This window comes from Phaseolus vulgaris, chromosome 11, assembly GCF_000499845.2.
Source record: "Phaseolus vulgaris cultivar G19833 chromosome 11, P. vulgaris v2.0, whole genome shotgun sequence".
Taxonomy (NCBI): Eukaryota; Viridiplantae; Streptophyta; class Magnoliopsida; order Fabales; family Fabaceae; genus Phaseolus; species Phaseolus vulgaris.
In genome coordinates this window covers 47,252,885-47,270,982 of record NC_023749.2, presented here as the reverse complement: position 1 = coordinate 47,270,982, position 18,098 = coordinate 47,252,885, and the positions used below count along the sequence as shown (strand labels likewise).

Genomic DNA, 18,098 nt, shown 5'->3' with positions numbered 1-18,098 from the left:
TATATATTGTCAAAATAACTAAATTATTTTTATTATTATAAATTAATTTTAATTTTAGTATTATTTTTATATTTATTTTATCATTAATTTTATTATATAAATTTATTTTATTATTTTTCTTAAACAATTTTTATTTAGTATATTTTATTATTATATAAAAGTGTTGTCTAAACATTGAAAAAAAAAGTGTTTTCTAAACATTGAGAAAAAATGTGTTATCCACTTTATCAATCTTAAGACAATAGAGCAAAAATCGTTGTCTTTGACCTATGTCCTACGATAGAATACTTTACAATTAAAAAATTGTTGTCTAAAACTTAGGCAACGATTTTATGTTGTTGTCTAAAGTAATATTTGTTGTAGGTTCATCGTTTATAAATTTATTTTATTGGATAGGGACTCTTGAGTAACAATAGATAAAACTAAACTCTCAATTTTGATAAAAAAAAATAATCACTCTATCAAAAGAAATAAACAAGTAGTATATACACACTCACACCCACAAGTGCATTTCTAAATTTTTTTAGTTGTTCAAAATTACATGCATATATTTCAATTCATTATCTTCTCAAACAATATACAAGAGAATTCAATATTAAATCATAGTCACTCTAAATTCAGATTTGATTTTATGAAGGGAGAGAGTGAGAAAAAAATTGTTTAAGAATTTCTATTCAATATCATTTCAACTATTTAAGTTGTGACAGATTTAAGCCACTTTTTTGCTTTTTCAGTTAATAGTTAATGAGAAAGGAAATAATCTCAACTATTTATTTATTTTGTAAAAATGAAATAAATAGAGAAACTAGAAAGAAAGAAAAAAATAAGAATTTCATACTTAAATTATTAAAATAATTAAAATTTTAAAAGATTAATGAGATGGTTAAGTTCTATCAATATTTATCATTTCGATGATCTTTTTATAAATTTTATATATTTTGACAATTTAAAAAAAAATTTAATAATTTTAAAAAAAATTATGTATTTTGATAATTAATATATGAAATTAGAGTTAATTAATAATATATTTTTAAAGATAAATAGGATAGTAGGTTGATTGAAGGGAAAGAAAGAAATGAAAAATAAATTTGAAATATAGATAATTTGATCGAACAGAGTTAAAAAATGGAAATTAAAATTATATTTTTTTTATTTTTTTATTTATTATATTTATTATTGGTGGTGGTGGAAATACGTATAGTACATTTAAATATTTCTTATATACTAAAGTGACATTTACTAAAATAAAAAATAACAGTTTTTATGAAAGGAATAGTTATTAAAATGGCGTACATAAGGGTAAAATTGTATAAAATATACGTTCGTAAAAAACATATACAGAAATTTTTATATGGTATAGATTATAAAAATCTACAAAGAAAAAAAATATCACAAAATCAATAATATGTTTAAAATTTAGAACGAGTATAATACATGCAACCGAATTTATTATCATTCAATAATTGACTATGTTAGGTTTAATAAAGTTTGTAAGGGTGAAAAGTCTAAACGAAGAGTCTTACCTCATTTGTTAATGTTTTTTCTACCTTTTATAAAAGAAGGAAAGAAAAGTAAAAAAGAAAAAAGGAAAGAGAGAATGAAAAGTGCATGAAATTAGTTGGATTAAGAAAAAGACAGTAAAAAATAAATAAAAAAATAAGGAGAAAATTTATAAAATTTGTGAATGATCTAATTGTTATAATAAATTTTCAAAAATATATTAAATATATATTTCTAAAACAAATAAATTGTTTTTATTATTATAAATTAATTTAATTTTAATTTTAGTATTATTTTTATATTTGTTTTATTATTAATTTTATTATTATATAAATTTATTTCATTATTTTTTCTAAACAACTTTTATTGAGTATATTTTATTATTAAATAAAAAGTGTTGTTTAAACATTGACAAAAATTTGTTATTTTAAACATGGTTTTGAAAACAAGTGCGGTCATAAGACAAAAATCGTTGTCTTTGACCTACGTCACGACATAATACTCCACGATTGAAAAATTATTATCTAAAGTTTAAGTCACGATTTTATGTTGTTGCTTAAAGTGATATTTGTTGTAGTGATAATAATGATGCCGACAAAATTTTCTTATTCATATGAATCATGTTCTTCATTGTAGGTTCATCATTTGCAAATTTATTTTATTGGGTGGGACTCTTGAGTAACAACAGATAAAACTAAACTCTCAAATTTGATAAAAAGATAATTACTCTTGTCAAAAAACATACAAGTTTTTAATTTTGTAGGGATTTGCTCCATGCCAAGCCCATCAAAATCTTTTCTTAAGCATGAAGATTTCTTAGGCTTAGGGTTCGCTCTAAGCCAAGCCTAAGCGAATCTAAAACCTCTCTTCTTTGGTTCTGGTTAGTTACAAGCCCTTTCCGAGCAAATTTGGGATTTCTTCATCATGAATGACTCTTTTTGGAACAGTGACGCCGTCTGTGAGACCGAAAATGTGTCACAAGCCCTTCAATTTGGGGGAATCCACTCCCCTTAGACCTCGACTGGAGACTTGTTCTAGTACCGCCAATATAGTCTCACATCACTCCGGATTCGAGACCAAGAACAATTTATTCTCATTAAAATCTGAAAAAATAGTTACAATGCTTCCTGCTTAATCAATTATTTCAGCTTTGTAGATTTAAAAAATGAAGTTAATAAATTATGCAAGATTTGAATCAGTTAATTTTTCAGAAAATTGAAAACAAATAATTTTGTTGCATGTTTTATTCAGTCAAATAAACAAATAATCGATTATTTAAAAACTTAATCCATTAACATAGCCACAAAACATTTTTCTCGTGTCTTTAACTTTTCAAAACAATTATCTTTTAATAACTTTTATATAGGTTGTGCGTTGAACTTAAAAACTTTTGAAAAGACTTATAAAACATGCCATGAAAGCTAAAATACTCAAAACATTTACAACATCAACATCTAAATAACTTCTCTTAACATGCCCAACTAAAAGGATTCAAACACAATACTTATTCTTCTAAACCAACTTGGAATAACAATTATTTTCAAAGAGGATAACCTCATAGCCTTTTCCATACGGATACCTAAAATCAAGGCTTATGCATTGTTCAACATACACAACACTAACATTTTCTTCAGTTGTTGCTCCATTGTTGGGTCTTTAAAAGGGAAATTCACGAGGGTTATTCGACACTAATGATTCAACCCATACAAGAGATTAAGACATCGCCTTCTAACTCAACCCCATAAAACCGGCTCATAGGGTTGAGGTTTGCACCCACTTATATACAATGAAAGACTCTAATCTCTAGTCGATGTGGGATCTCCAACACACCCCCCTCACGCCGAGACTACCAACTCGTGCGTGGGACTATATATTATGGGTGGTCCGATAGCGGCCCGATAGCGGGTGGCACGATAGGCCCAACAAATACTCGCTAGGATAGGCTCGAAATGGCTCTGATACCATATTACGAAGTGGACTTTAAGCCTAACTCAACCCCATAAAACCGGCTCATAGGGTTGAGGTTTGCACCCACTTATATACAATGAAAGGCTCTAATCTCTAGTCGATGTGGGATCTCCAACATTATTCGACACTAATGATTCAACCCATACAAGAGATTAAGACACTGCCTTCTATCCAAAACCTTAAGACAATGAGTTTATAGGTCTTTTTCCTTGTATGGTGCTCAACTTTCTCATGTTTACTCAATATGGAACTTAAATTCACACTTGGATTCCTAAAGTCTTCCCTTAAAGTGTGAGTCTATTTCATATTGGTATACTCCCCTCAAGTCGAGTACTCTTTTTTCTTTAGTGGTTGTTAGTCATAAGGTTTAAAGTTTTAACGAGACACATCTTTCAATAAATAGACATACAAGGAAGAGTGTTATATTTTTATGCCATTATGAATGATTTTTGTGATGTTATGAATGATTTTTATGATGATATAAATTTCATTATGATTATTAATTGACCTTTAGTAATTTTTAATTCTCTTACTATTACATTTTATAATGTGAAGAAATCTATCAAAATACTTTATTCTCTTTTTGTCTCCTTCTTTCTTATTTCTTCTCTAAAATCACATGGAATAAAAGTAAAGAAGTATTTTAGTTATTTTGGTGTAGACAGAACTGGTTAAATTACTTAATTTATTAAATAAAAATTAATTTTTATTTATTAAAAGATAAAATTGAAGCTATTCCCATTGTATAGCATGTACAGAAACCTCTAATACCTTTTTTAATTTCTCTTTTTTTCTTCTCTTTACCATTATGGATGAGTAATGGAAAGTATGTTAATAGAAAAAATAGGGAAACCTAGTGGTGTGGACACGAAGTCTCATAATAGATAGGTGGGTTAAAAGTGAATACCGATACTATAACCTATTACCTTACATATCACATGTCTTTCTACTCAAAACAAATTCGGTAAATTTATCAAAAAAAAGGTGCAATTTGTGGGATTTTTTTTTCCAGATATGGATTATTTTAAAAACAAATAACAAAAATATGTATCTCGAACTTGAGATGACTATTTGCTACACGATTTTTATTAAGAGAATAATAATTATAAAATTATAGACAATTATTATATGTAATTATTGTATGATATTGTGTGATATTATGCGATATTATACACAATTATATAATTAATTTAATAATTATAGAATTTATGATTAGTGAATCATATCTAATTAGCTTGTAATTTAGAGAAAGAAAGTCTCCGTACATTTTTATATATTTGTTATACATTTAGTGATGTACATACACACAAGATAATAAGAAAGATTTTTTTTCTTATAATTTTTTGTTTAATAGGTCATTTCAAAGGGACTAATTCAATATTAAATATTATGATGATAGCATGTATATTTTAGGGACTAAATGTATTAAATAAATGTACTTGCTTTTGGGACTAAGTTTTTGTTTTTATCTTAGGGAGTTTATAACAACTAATGCATCTTGTTAAACCAACCAAGCTAGAAAGAACTCCAGACTAGGATTAGACAATTGCTTCCTGCACCCCGCAATTTGAACCTGCACTTCCATAATTTTTAAAATTACTTTTTTATTCTTATTTAAAGTGACTTCCAGATTCCGAAATATTCTTCTAGAACACACTTTCTGGAATTCATGAAATACATTCCAGAACATGTTTTCAAGAATTTGATGATTTCCAAAATAAAATTTTGGGCCAAAGACATGAGATACATTCTGAAATAAGTTTTTATATGAATTTTCTGGAAGAAGCTTTTTAAAATGAGATTTTTTTCCAGCATTCTCCTTCTCTTCTTCTGCAGCGGTGATGGTGTGGAAGTGGCGGCTGTGGTGGAGTGCAGTGAGGGAGAAGCGGATGGGACAATTCAATCATTTCACGCAATTGTGGGGGTGTAGGTTAAAAATGGGGAGGGGTGCAGGAAGTAATTGTACGACTAGGATGACAATAAGTATGGATGGAAGTGGGTTGGCTGATTCTCCTTGCACCAACACATTTGAACCGGCACTTAATCATGGTTCGAGAAAATATCAAAATACCTTTAATAAAATTGAAAAAAAGACTTAGTTTCTGAATTTAGAAATCCATAAGTCAAAAAATATACTTTTGGATGTCCAAATCCAGAACACACTTAACTATTCTGGATATGTGCATCCGGAATTCAAAAGTCAATTTTGGATATGCACATCGAGAATACAAAATCTCCACTTCTGAATAACCATATCCGTAACGCATTTCTCTACTACGCATTTAATAATGGCTTCCGGACACTTACATCCATAAGATTAAAACCAAGCTTCTGGATATTGATATCCGTGACCATCCCAGCTCAAACAAAATGCGAAAAAATAGCTTAAATATCTTCTTACCTCACAACAATGTCAATTGGCGGACCTTACAATGCAAATGGCCCATCCTCCACCACCACACTAAAACCACCTCCTTTGAAGCTTAAACCACCACCAAAGAGAAAAACCAAGTTTTTTCCGCACCCTACTCCATTTTTTCAAAATAAAGAAGACAAAAACATGATGGGATTTTAAAACGTTCGTTGGGTGCAGGAAGCAATTGTCAAGTGGGTTTTAACTACCTGTCTTGTATGCTAAAATCTCACTTGTGCCCCCTAGATATCAACAAATTTCCAAGGGTATTTGGTTAAAAAAAATTGTTTTAATCAACAAAAAGAAAAGCTTATTTAATTCCAATAACAAATTTAAATAAATTGTCTACTTAAAACACAAGAAAAGTAAAGTACATGAAGTAAAACAGAATTACAAAATTTTAATTGATATTTTTCTCTTCTTCAACTTTACATTGACCACCTTAATTCTGAAGAGCAAATAAATTCATGAAAAATATTTCATTAATATAAAATTTTAATTAAAATATTAATTTAATTATTTGAATATACAAACATTTATCTAATTTGATGGGTAGTGGATATTTGTGGGTGTTGATAAATGGATGTCCTTAAATATTTATTACAAATTTTATCAGCAATATAATATATGTGGATATAAGTATTTTTGTGATCTAAAGTTAAACACTTGTACATATATGATATGAAATGTGGTTGTGAATAATATGGTTTTTGTTTTACAGTGTCAAGGACAAACCTCGCTGGATGTAAATTCATCATGAATTAAGTTAGAAGTGTTTTTTTTTTTTTTAAGCTTTTGTTTCTTCATTATTCTGATTAATGTACATATGTAGTTATCATTATATTTTGTTGTTATTTTCTTTATAAAAGTTTTCTCCTAGTAATAGTGACACCTGGTTATATAATTAAGGGTGTTTTCCTAGTTACAACAATATAATACCAAGAGTCTCACCATAATAATCGATGACTTTAATGATAATAAAGAGTATCAAATTTTAGTTTATTTAATCAAGTTACATGGTGTTAAGTAAGTAATAAACACTAATTAATGAGAAGACAATATGAATGACACGATCATTAGATGACATGAACAAATGGAGTAAATGTTGTGTATGCATATCACAACACACCATTCAAATTGTAAATTTTCTATTGTATTTAAAAATCTAAAATTTTTATACAATCAAATTACAACTCTTAATAATTATCAAATTATACGTAATTATTGTATGCAATATTGTACGATATTATACGCAATTATATGCAATTAATTTAATAATGATTAGTGGATCCCTACCTAATTAGCTTGTAATTTGGACATTATAAAAACATCTTTTTTCTTCTTTCCATCTTCTTAAATACAATTTTCTTATAAAAATGCAAGGAGAACGGTGAGGAAAAAGGTAAGAAAGCAAGTAGCCACAGGTGCAAGAATGAGAAAGAAAGCACAAGAACACGCGCGGGAAAAGAAGAAAATAAAGAAAGCAAGAACGTGCTGGAAAGAACGCGCTGGAGAGAACGCGCAAAAGAGGAAGAGAATGTATTGTGAGTACATCCGTTTTTACCCTTAATATATGACATTTTTACCATCAATATATAAAAGATAATTATTTTTTTAAAATTTTATTTCAAATAAATTATAAATAATAATAATATAAAGTATTATTAATACTTATAATATAAATATTAAAATAATAAAAATATTTAAAATTAATTTATAAAATCACATAATGCGAAACAGAAATGCAAGGAGAGACCCTTGAGCCCACTAGCGGATAGGTAGAAGAAAGTCGTCACACAAGAATGCGAGACAGAAATTATTAAGGAAATAATAATTATCAAATTATACGCAATTATTGTATGCAATATTGTATGATATTATACGCAATTATATGCAATTAATTTAATAATGATTAGTATATCCCTACCTAATTAACTTGTAATTTGGAGAGAATAAAACATCTTCTTTCTCTTTTCATCTTTTTACCTACAATAGAAATAATGTATTGTGAGTGCATCCGTTTTTACCCTTGATATATAATTTTTTACCCTCAATATATAAAAGATAATTAATTTTTATTTTATTTTATTTCAAATAAACTGTAACTAATAATAATATAAAGTATTATTAATACTAATAATATAAATATTAAAATAATAATAAATATTTAAAATTAATTTATAAAATCACAAAATGCGAGGAGAGACCTTGAGCACCACTAGCGGAGAAGTGGAAGAACGTCGTCACACAAGGATGCGAGACATAAGTTAATAAGAAAATAATAATGATCAAATTATATGCAATTATTGTATGCAATATTGTACGATATTATACGCAATTAATTTAATAATGATTAGTAGATCCCTACCTAATTAGCTTTGTAATTTGGAGAGAATAAACATCTTCTTTATATTTTCATCTTTTTACATACAATAGAAAATAATATATTGTGAGTGCATCCGTTTTTACCCTTGATATATAATGTTTTTACCCTCAATATATAAAAGATAATTAATTTTTTTTTTTAATTTTATTTCAAATAAACTGTAACTAATAATAATATAAAGTATTATTAATACTAATAATATAAATATTAAAATAATAATAAATATTTAAAATTAATTTATAAAATCACAAAATGCGAGACAGAAATTATTAAAAAAATAATAATGATCAAATTATATGCAATATTGTACGATATTGTATGCAATTATATACAATTAATTTAATAATGATTAATGGATCTCTACCTAATTAGCTTGTAATTTGGGTCCATCTTCTTACATACAATTTTCTTATAGAAATGCAAGGAAAAAGTAAGAAAGCAAGTAGCCACAAGTACAATAAAGAGAAAGAAAACACGAAGAACACACACGGGAAAGAAAAAAAATGAAGAAAGTAAGAACGCACCAGAGAGAACGCCCAGTAGAGAAAGAAAATGTATTGTGAGTGCATCCGTTTTTACACTTAACATATAACGTTTTTACACTTAATATATAACATTTTTACACTTAATATATAACGTTTTTACCCTTAATTGAATCTGATATTATTCTGCTGTGGCCATGTAGAGCGAGGTGGACTGGTCTGACCAATATGTTGGCAATCACAAATAAGGAGTAGCTGATTACTAGAAGAAGTATGGTCGTATTTGGTAGAAACCGTCCAAGATTATTAGGCATCAAATACATAATTGTGATAATGGATGTCATAAAGGCACATATATTTATGGCCGAAAACTTAAAAAAGAGATGTTTCAGATTTCCCTTCAAAGACTTCGTATGAATCTGATGTCGCAAAGAGTGTTATTAGTATCCGCTGCATCAATCTTATGCAATCCACCAGGTGGACTAAGTACTGCTTGATAGGTTGCTGTTGCAATAAGAGTGATCCATATCATGTACAAGTTTCTTATCTCATTCGACATGCTGACATGGGAACCAATTTTTCGAATCATCAACTCATGCATTGAAGTAACGAAGGATTTGAAATTTCCTAACACGACTTGCTTCAACACTCGACAATTTCTTTTTAATTTCGAGTTTGTTTATTATATGCAATGTCATCCAATAAGTTAGATAAATTACTCAAACAACTTTTGAATTGGTTTGACTACAATCCAATTATAAAACCTTTTCAGTTTCCAACAAATGATACAACACTAAATTCATAGAGAGACAGAAATTTACCTTCGTGTCATTTCTTGTTGCTGTAATATGTAGAATGGTGTTGCCCTCCACGTCTTTCTGGTTCATAATGGTTTTGAGCTCATCAATACCTGTCTTTGTCTTTATAAGAAAATTGTACGTACAATATAATTGAGATTCTATCATTATTAAATTAATTCCATATAATTGGGTACAATATCGTACAATATTGCATACAATAATTGCGTATAATTTGATAATTATTATTTGCTTCATAGTCTTGAGTCATCTAAATAAGAACTCGAAAACCTAAAACCTCAAACCTCCTGTATAAATGCAATGCAGTCTCACTTCTAATAGTCAAGTCTTTTATTGAATCCGGGAAAGCTTCAAGAAAGACATCCAAAAGGTTTATATCTCCCAATTGACTTGCCAAATGCAAAAGAGTGAGACTTCCTCTCCTTTTAGCTCGAACGAGTTTTTTGTCCATCTTGATAAAGTAAATGACTATTCTGTTGTGACCATGTTGTAGAGCGAGGTGGACTGGTCTGAATCCTTGGGGATTAAATTTCCAAGAAAGGAAGGCTTTAATATCATGATCTCATTGGCAAATTGAATATGCCTTGCACATGTAACAACATGCAATGGAGTTTCAACAAATGGTATTGAATCCATCTCTTCAAAAACGTGTGGATTCTGCTTGATCAATGTGTATAGAAGATCTACGTCTCCCTGTTCTGCTGCAGACTCCGTCTAAGATAATAAAATTTGAAGTGACCATAATAACCACATAGGGCTACAATAATATCTAGAACAAAATTCTACTTTATCCATATTGACACTTTCATTATCATACATATTGACAAATTAGTTTCTTAAATGGTTATGGTATAAACAGAGAAAGATAAACATATAACATATAAAAGCTTAATAGCAAAAGGAAAATTAGAAATTAAAACAAACGAAATAATAAACAAATTAAAGAATTCATTTACTTGGAAAAGTATAAGGACCAACAAAAAATTGTACGCAATTATTGTATGCAAGAAGGATGATTAAAAGGACCATAACCAGTATGTTGTTGCTATTAACAGAAGATATGGCAATCACAGATAAGGAGTAGTTGAGTGAAAGAACGTTGTCACACAGAAATGGAAAGAGAGACTCTTGAACACCACGAGCGGAGGAAATAATAATTATCAAATTATACGTAATTATTGTATGCAATATTGTACGATATTATACACAATTATATGTAATTAATTTAATAATGAAAAAATGTCATGATTAGTGATTCCTACTTCGTCACATAAGGAAATAATAATTATTAAATTATACGCAATTATTGTATGCAATATTGTACAATATTGTACGCAATTATATGTAATTAATTTAATAATGATAGAATCTCATGATTAGTGATTCCCACTTAATTAGCTTGTAATGTTTGTAATTTGGAGAGAGAAATTTTCACTACGCTTCTTGTATAAATGCAATGCAGTCTCACTTTTAACCGTCAAGTCTTTTATTGAATCTGGGCAAGCTTCAAGAAAGATTGCCAAAAGGTTTATATTTCCCAATTGACTTGTCAAATGCAAAAGAGTGAGACCTCCTTTCCTTTTAGCTCGAACAAGTTCTTTGTCCATCTTAATAAGGTCAAGGATTATTCTGCTGTGACCATGTTATATAGCGAGGTGGACTGGTCTGAATCATTGGGGATTAAATTTCCAAGAAAATGAAGGATTATTCAAGAGAAGGATTATTCTGCTGTGACCATGTTGTATAGCGAGGTGGACTGGTCTGAATCAAGCATGATCTCATCAGCAAATTGAATATGCTTTGCAGAGTTTTAACAAATGATGTTGAATCCATCTCTTAAAAAACGTGTGGATTCTGCTTGATCAATGTGTATAAAAGATCTACGTCTCCCTGTTCTGCTGCATACTCCATCTAATATAATAAAATTTGAAGTGAACATATTAACAACATAAGGATATTGTATGCAATTATTGTATGCAAAATTGTACGATACTGTACGCAATTATATGCAATTAATTTAATAATGATAGAATCACATGACTAGAATAAAAAAAAATTAAATAACTAACTAACTAAGAAAACTAAAACGGAATATATAGATAGAAAAAAACTTGCGTAAAATAAAAACTAAGAATGATATCAAAGAAAATAATAAAAGTAAAAATAAAATAAATAACTATTAAGAAAAATAAATAAAATAAAATAAAATAAAATAAAAATGAAACAAAAATAAAACAGAAACTAATAGTAATAAATAATAAATAAATAAAAACTACGTAAACTATAAATGAACAACTTAAGTTAAACATAAAAATAAAATATGATAAAAAAAATCCAAATCAAAATAAAATAAAAATAAAAATAAGAATAAAAAAAAAAAAATAATTACAGTAAAAAAAACTACGTAAAAAATATAAAAATAAAGAAGTAAAGAATAAAATAAAATATAGCAAAACAGAATCAAAATAAAGTAAACAAATAAAAAAAAACTTAAAAGAAAAATTATTAAAATAAAAATAACAGTGGTACAAAAAAAACAAACATATTCACGTATAAAAAAAAACTTTTTACATATTCAAAACTAGAAAAAAAAAAAACTTGATGACTCCATCTAAGATAATAAAATTTGAAGTGAACATATTAACAACATAGGGATATTGTATGCAATTATTGTATGCAAAATTGTATGATATTGTACGCAATTATATGCAATTAATTTAATAATGATAGAATCACATGACTGGTGCATCCCTACGTTATCCTTATTGACACTTTCATTATCATACATATTGACAAATTAGAAACAGAGAAACAGATAACATATAAAAGTTTAATAGCAAAAGGAAAATTAGAAATTAAAACAAACGAAATAATCAATAAATTAAAGAATTCATTTATTTGGAAAGTATCAGGAGCAACAAAAGCGATGCTCTCAGCAACATCGACCTTGAGCACCAGCAGCGACACCTTGAACACCACCGGCGGACCTTGAGCACCAGCAGCGACACCTTGAACACCACCGGCGGAGAAGTGGAAGAACGTCGTCACAAAAGAATGCGAGGTAGAAATACAAGGAGAGACCTTGAGCACCACCAACGGAGAAGTGGAAGGTGTTACACAAGAGCGAGACATAAATTATTAAGGAAATAATAATTATCAAATTATAGACAATTATTGTATGTAATATTGTACGCAATTATATGCAATTAATTTAATAATTATAGAATTTCATGATTAGACGTAATTAGCTTGTAATGCTTGTAAAACATTTTCGGTTTTCAACAAATGCTACTACACTAAATCCATAGAGACAAGAATTTACCTTTGTGTCATTTCTTGTTGTTGCAATGTGTAGAATGGTGTTGCCCTCCACGTCTCTCTGGTTCAGAATGGTTTGGAGCTTATCAATATCTATCTTTGTCTTGAGCCATCTAAATAAGAACTCGAAAACCTCAAACCTCTCGTATAAATGCAATGCAGTCTCACTTCTAACCGTAAAGTCTTTCACTGAATCTGGGCAAGCTTCAAGAAAGACAGCCAAAAGGGTTATATCTCTCAATTGACTTGCCAAATGTAGAAGAATGAGACCTCCTCTCCTTTTAGCTCGAACAAGTTCTTTGTCCATCTTAACAAGGTCAAGGACTATTCTGATGTGGCCTTGTTGTAGAGCGAGGTGGACTGGTCTTAATCCTTGGGGATTAAATTTCCAAGAAAAGGACGACTTTAATAGCATGATCTCATTGACAAATTGAATATGCCCTGCACGTGCAGCAATATGCAATTGAGTTTCAACAAATGGTATTGAATCCATCTCTTCAAAAACGTGTGGATTCTGCTCGATCAATGCTTATACAAGATTTATGTTTCGCTGTTCTGCTGCATTCTCCATCTAAGATAATAAAATTTGAAGTGACTATATTAACAAGCAGTAAACAAATTATTTACCATACAATATTAAATATATGTTATTCACCTTAAATTTTGAGAACTGATTATTAAGAAAGGAGAGACCCTTGAGCACCACCAACGGAGAAGAACGTCGTCACAGAAATGCAAGGAGAGACATTTGAGCACCACCAGCGGAGAAGTGGAAGAACGTCGTCACACAAGAATGCGAGACATAATTTATTAAGGAAATAATAATTATCAAATTATATGCAATTATCATATGCAAGATTATACGATATTGTACCATATTGTACGCGCAATTAATTTAATAATGATAGAATCTCATGATTAGTGAATCACTACCTAATTAGCTTATAATTTAAAGATATTAGTTTAGTGAAAATTAATTGGGATTTATGGTTTTCTCAATTGCAATTGGGGGAGAAAGAATAGCCTTGTCTAGAGGTGAGGAAATTGGCTTCGCCCTCACAGTAGCAACACTCTTCACCGTCGGCGGATGGTTGTTGGAAAAAGTTGTCGGTCGTGTTAAAGTTCCACGACGGGGGTGGGTGAGCGGGAGCAGTGAAGTGTAGCTAAGAGATGAGAACATTAGTTTGTTTATGAGCACAGGTTGTGGAGACACCTTGGAATAAAACACCTTTGGTTCTCTCTCGCGAAGAACGCTACCGTGCAACCTCTGTTGCGCAACTCGCCTTTGTCCGCCACACTACCCCTCCCGCGCGAATTGGCTGGCGAAGCAGGCGAATTTTCTTGTGTAGTGCACTCCTCAATTCCAATTTAAAAATCCCTAATCCCCCATTCCAATTAAAAAACCCTAATCCCCAATTTTAATTAAAGTTTAAAAACCCTAATCTTCAATTAATTTTTCACTAAACTAATTTCTCAATCCACGTCACTTAACACCTCACACCTCACATAAAACCTAATCCCACCAAATATCAGACGGACCTCACTAGAAGAAGAACTTGACATAGACCAGAACATCAACTATTCTTTCCTATGTTCTTCTTAAAAGACAAAAACATGCTTGTAAATAATTTGGGCTCACTTTTAAGGTCCAAATAGCAAAATAGGCTACAGTATGTTTACATAGCATAAAAGGAAGTGTACTTAGTAAAATGGACTTGTAAAAGGTTCTAAAAGGTCTAGGCCCCCAATCTAAAAATTTTCTTGTGAGAATTAGTGCACAATTATTAGAAACCGATCTATCCAAAGCATATTGTTTACTGTCTTTCCAAATTTGGAGTCATTCCTGGGTAACTAAGCACCTATCAATTTTACTTTTAGCTGAACGGTTGGGTCTATACCAAGTATACCTTCGCCCAATCATATGAATGTCAAATAAATCCATCTCTTCTATAAAGAGGTTAAAATTTTCAATCTCAGATTTATTTGATCACAATCTACTTACAAATTTCATCTCTTATGGTTTTCTAACTGCATTGAAATCTCCAACAACACACCAAATTTTATTTTGATAAAAAGAAAAAAGTATACAATGTAGTATTGTACAAAAATAGTGGTAAATTTTTTGAGCCAACAAACAACTTTAAGAAAAACATTGTTAGTGTTCATTTCAACAAGTTAGAAGAAGAAGGTATCAATCTTATACATGCTAATAAAGGATCAATATCTCTAGTGAGAAAAAGTTAGTGATTGATTGATAACCACTTATGTAACTTTTATATCTTAGTCAAAAGTGACTGTTTTTTAAAAACACTCATTAAGCGAATAATGTTTTGTGAAAGAATACTTGGTTAAGCCATAAGTGTCTTGTAAAAGGAATACTTAACAAGTTGGGAGCTAAAAGAATACTTATTAAGTTGGGATTGACTTGTTAAAGAATACTTAGTTGAGTCAAAAGTGACTTGTGAAAAAAATACTTGAACAGGGTCAGTTAGAAGTAGCTGCAAGCTGAAAGAATACTCATTAATAAGGGAGTGACTTGTCTCAATAATACTTAAGGGGTTAGTTAGAAGTGGCTACAAGCCCAAAGAATACTCACATTGTTCTTCACAACATTAGTTTGTTTAGTGGAACTCAATTTATTGATTGGGAATTAGATGTAGTATATTGCGGCAGACGAACCAGTATTAAAATACTATGTGTATGTTCTCTCTATCTCTATTTCTCCATATTTACTATAATTTATATCTTCACTAATGAAGAAGTAAAGTTGGTCGAAGAACACATGCAATAAAACGTTTAAACTAATAAATCTGTTAAGTACTAAAGTTGTGTATATAAGGCTTGATTAGACAAAATTACTATTAAGAAATTACTTAAATAACATAAGTAAACAAGTTAAATTGAAAATCTTCATCTAACATATTTCATCATAGGCAAATATCATTAATTGATCACTGAACATATAAAACTATGATTTCAATATTCTATTTTAGACAGTATTGTAAAAGTGCTTAAAACTTTTCAAAAACACAATTCAACCCTTTGTTCTTGTATTTTTCCTTGATTTCACTTATCGTTGCTTCAGTATTTACTTTGATAAGATATTATTTAGTCATGTTTTCAAACTTCGTGGATCATGCAGTGTGTATGTTGACTGAAAGATTTAAAAGGAAAGCTTTAATGAAGTCTATCTTCTATTCTTAAAGAAACATTTCAAAAACAAGTAATAAAGGCATGATTCAATTATATTGCAATTCACTTATTTCTTTTGTTTCCATTTTTACTTTTTAGTATAAATGTTGTAGAATATAACTTTTTGGTATAAAACATTTCACGTTTAGTCATTTACAACATCTATGCACTTTCAATGTTACCAAACATGATTCCTTTTATCTTTATAAATAATTTATGATTACAACTTTGGTTACATAATGTGTTTAACCTTAAAATGTAAAAGTTAATAGATCGTCTAACATTGATAGTAACCTTTGGATAGTTTGATAACTGACAACTTGTACAAAACAAATATTAGAAGGTTCATAAAACATAACATACACACATCTTACTAGCTCAGTTAGTGTTTGTTATTATGAAAACTCTCTTTTTAACACACATCTGGAGTATTAAAAAGTTGGAGTTGCTTTACTTGGTAGAGTCTATCCTTCCCATTATTTGATAGATTTATTTGCGTAAATAAGAAATACCATATCTAAATACATAATAGATAGAAAGGGATGTTTTTTAAGCTACGAAAAAAGAAGTGGCAAAGTGCCTTTAGGAAAAAAAGACAGGGTTTACTCAAACAAGTTGAATAAACAAGACAATAAGATAAAATTTCTCTTATTAAACCAACTACAAATCACCAAGTCCTTTGTTTAGCAAATCAACTTGGGGTTGGTGAGAGAATGGAAGCATGTTGAACTTCGGTGTAATGACTTGCCATTTTTCATATAATTCTTCTTTATATCTAAGCTTCAAGCTTTGTGATTATATTTATCACTAATCTATTACGCTCACCTTATTAAAGATCTAGCTTCCTTCTATTGCTTGCCCTTGAACCAAGGGATTCCATGAAATTGGAGTTACAACATCACTAAGGCTTTTATTATGGTGCACTTTTAGTAGCTAAATAAATATATAGTCACAATGTTATAAGCATACCAAACAATAACACTAAATAACATTACATTTGAACCATAATGAGAAATATAGAAAAGCCTTTATACTTCTAATTAGAAAATTTTTACCCACTAAAGGAGTTATAAGTACACATTTCTTCTCAATTCTTAACTCCACAAGAGGAAAATCTAGAAATCCCAATGTCTAAGATAATTAAAGAGGCACTATAGATAAAGTTTGTCAAATTGAAAATCATTGTTTCATAAAGAAATACCACTTTTCACAAGTCATCAATTTTTTATGATATTTTATACAAAGTTAGAGACATAATATACTTTTCTCCATTTATTTGAAGTTAATACATGACATTTTATTTACATTAGTGAAAGTGATATAGCATTGCTTTTAGTTACAACTATATGAGAATAGAAAACCGCTTTGCCATGTTAGAAAAGAGAATGAAGCTTAGCTAAAAAGAGGGAGGTGAATTGATTTTAAATATTTTTTGAAAAAGATTTACCTTTTATTCAAGTTCTTTAAAAAATGTACTAATTTGTAAAAGTAATTTCAATTAATTAGAAAATCAAGATTGATAAAAGAGTGAGACCAAGATTGTATTATATAGTTCAGAAAATACTAATTTAAAACAAGTTCAAGCGCATTTGATCGATTTCAAGTTAGTAATTGATTATGCTTATTAAAATTTAAAAAATAGTTACAATGCTTCTGTTATTCAGCTGTAGATTTAAAAAATGAAATTAATAAATTATGCAAGATTTGAATCAGTTAATTTTTCAGAAAATTGAAAACAAATATTTTTGTTGTTGGTTTTAGTCAGTCAAATAAAAAAAAGAATTGATTATTTAAAATCTTAATCCATTAACATAGCCGCAAAACATTTTTCTCGTGTCTTTAACTTTTCAAAAACAATTATCTTTTAACTAATTTTATATAGGTTGTGTGTTGAACTTAAAACCTTGTGAAAAGACTTATAAAAACATGCAATGAAAGCTAAAATACTCAAAAACATTTACAACATCAACATCTAAACAACTTTGCTTGAGGTTTGAGTCAATTCTTCAAGTCTAACATTT

General features: G+C 29.1%; 1 protein-coding gene across 1 annotated transcript; it reads right to left on the bottom strand.

The window, feature by feature from the left end:
- Window positions 1-10,035: 10,035 nt before the first annotated feature.
- On the bottom strand, window positions 10,036-13,378 carry LOC137809055 (ankyrin repeat-containing protein BDA1-like). The gene is made up of 2 exons (XM_068610197.1): window positions 12,890-13,378; window positions 10,036-10,281 (listed from the first exon to the last, which is right to left on the bottom strand). The coding sequence occupies exons 1-2, from the start codon at window positions 13,376-13,378 to the stop codon at window positions 10,036-10,038; spliced, it is 735 nt and encodes a 244-aa protein (XP_068466298.1).
- Window positions 13,379-18,098: the final 4,720 nt, after the last annotated feature.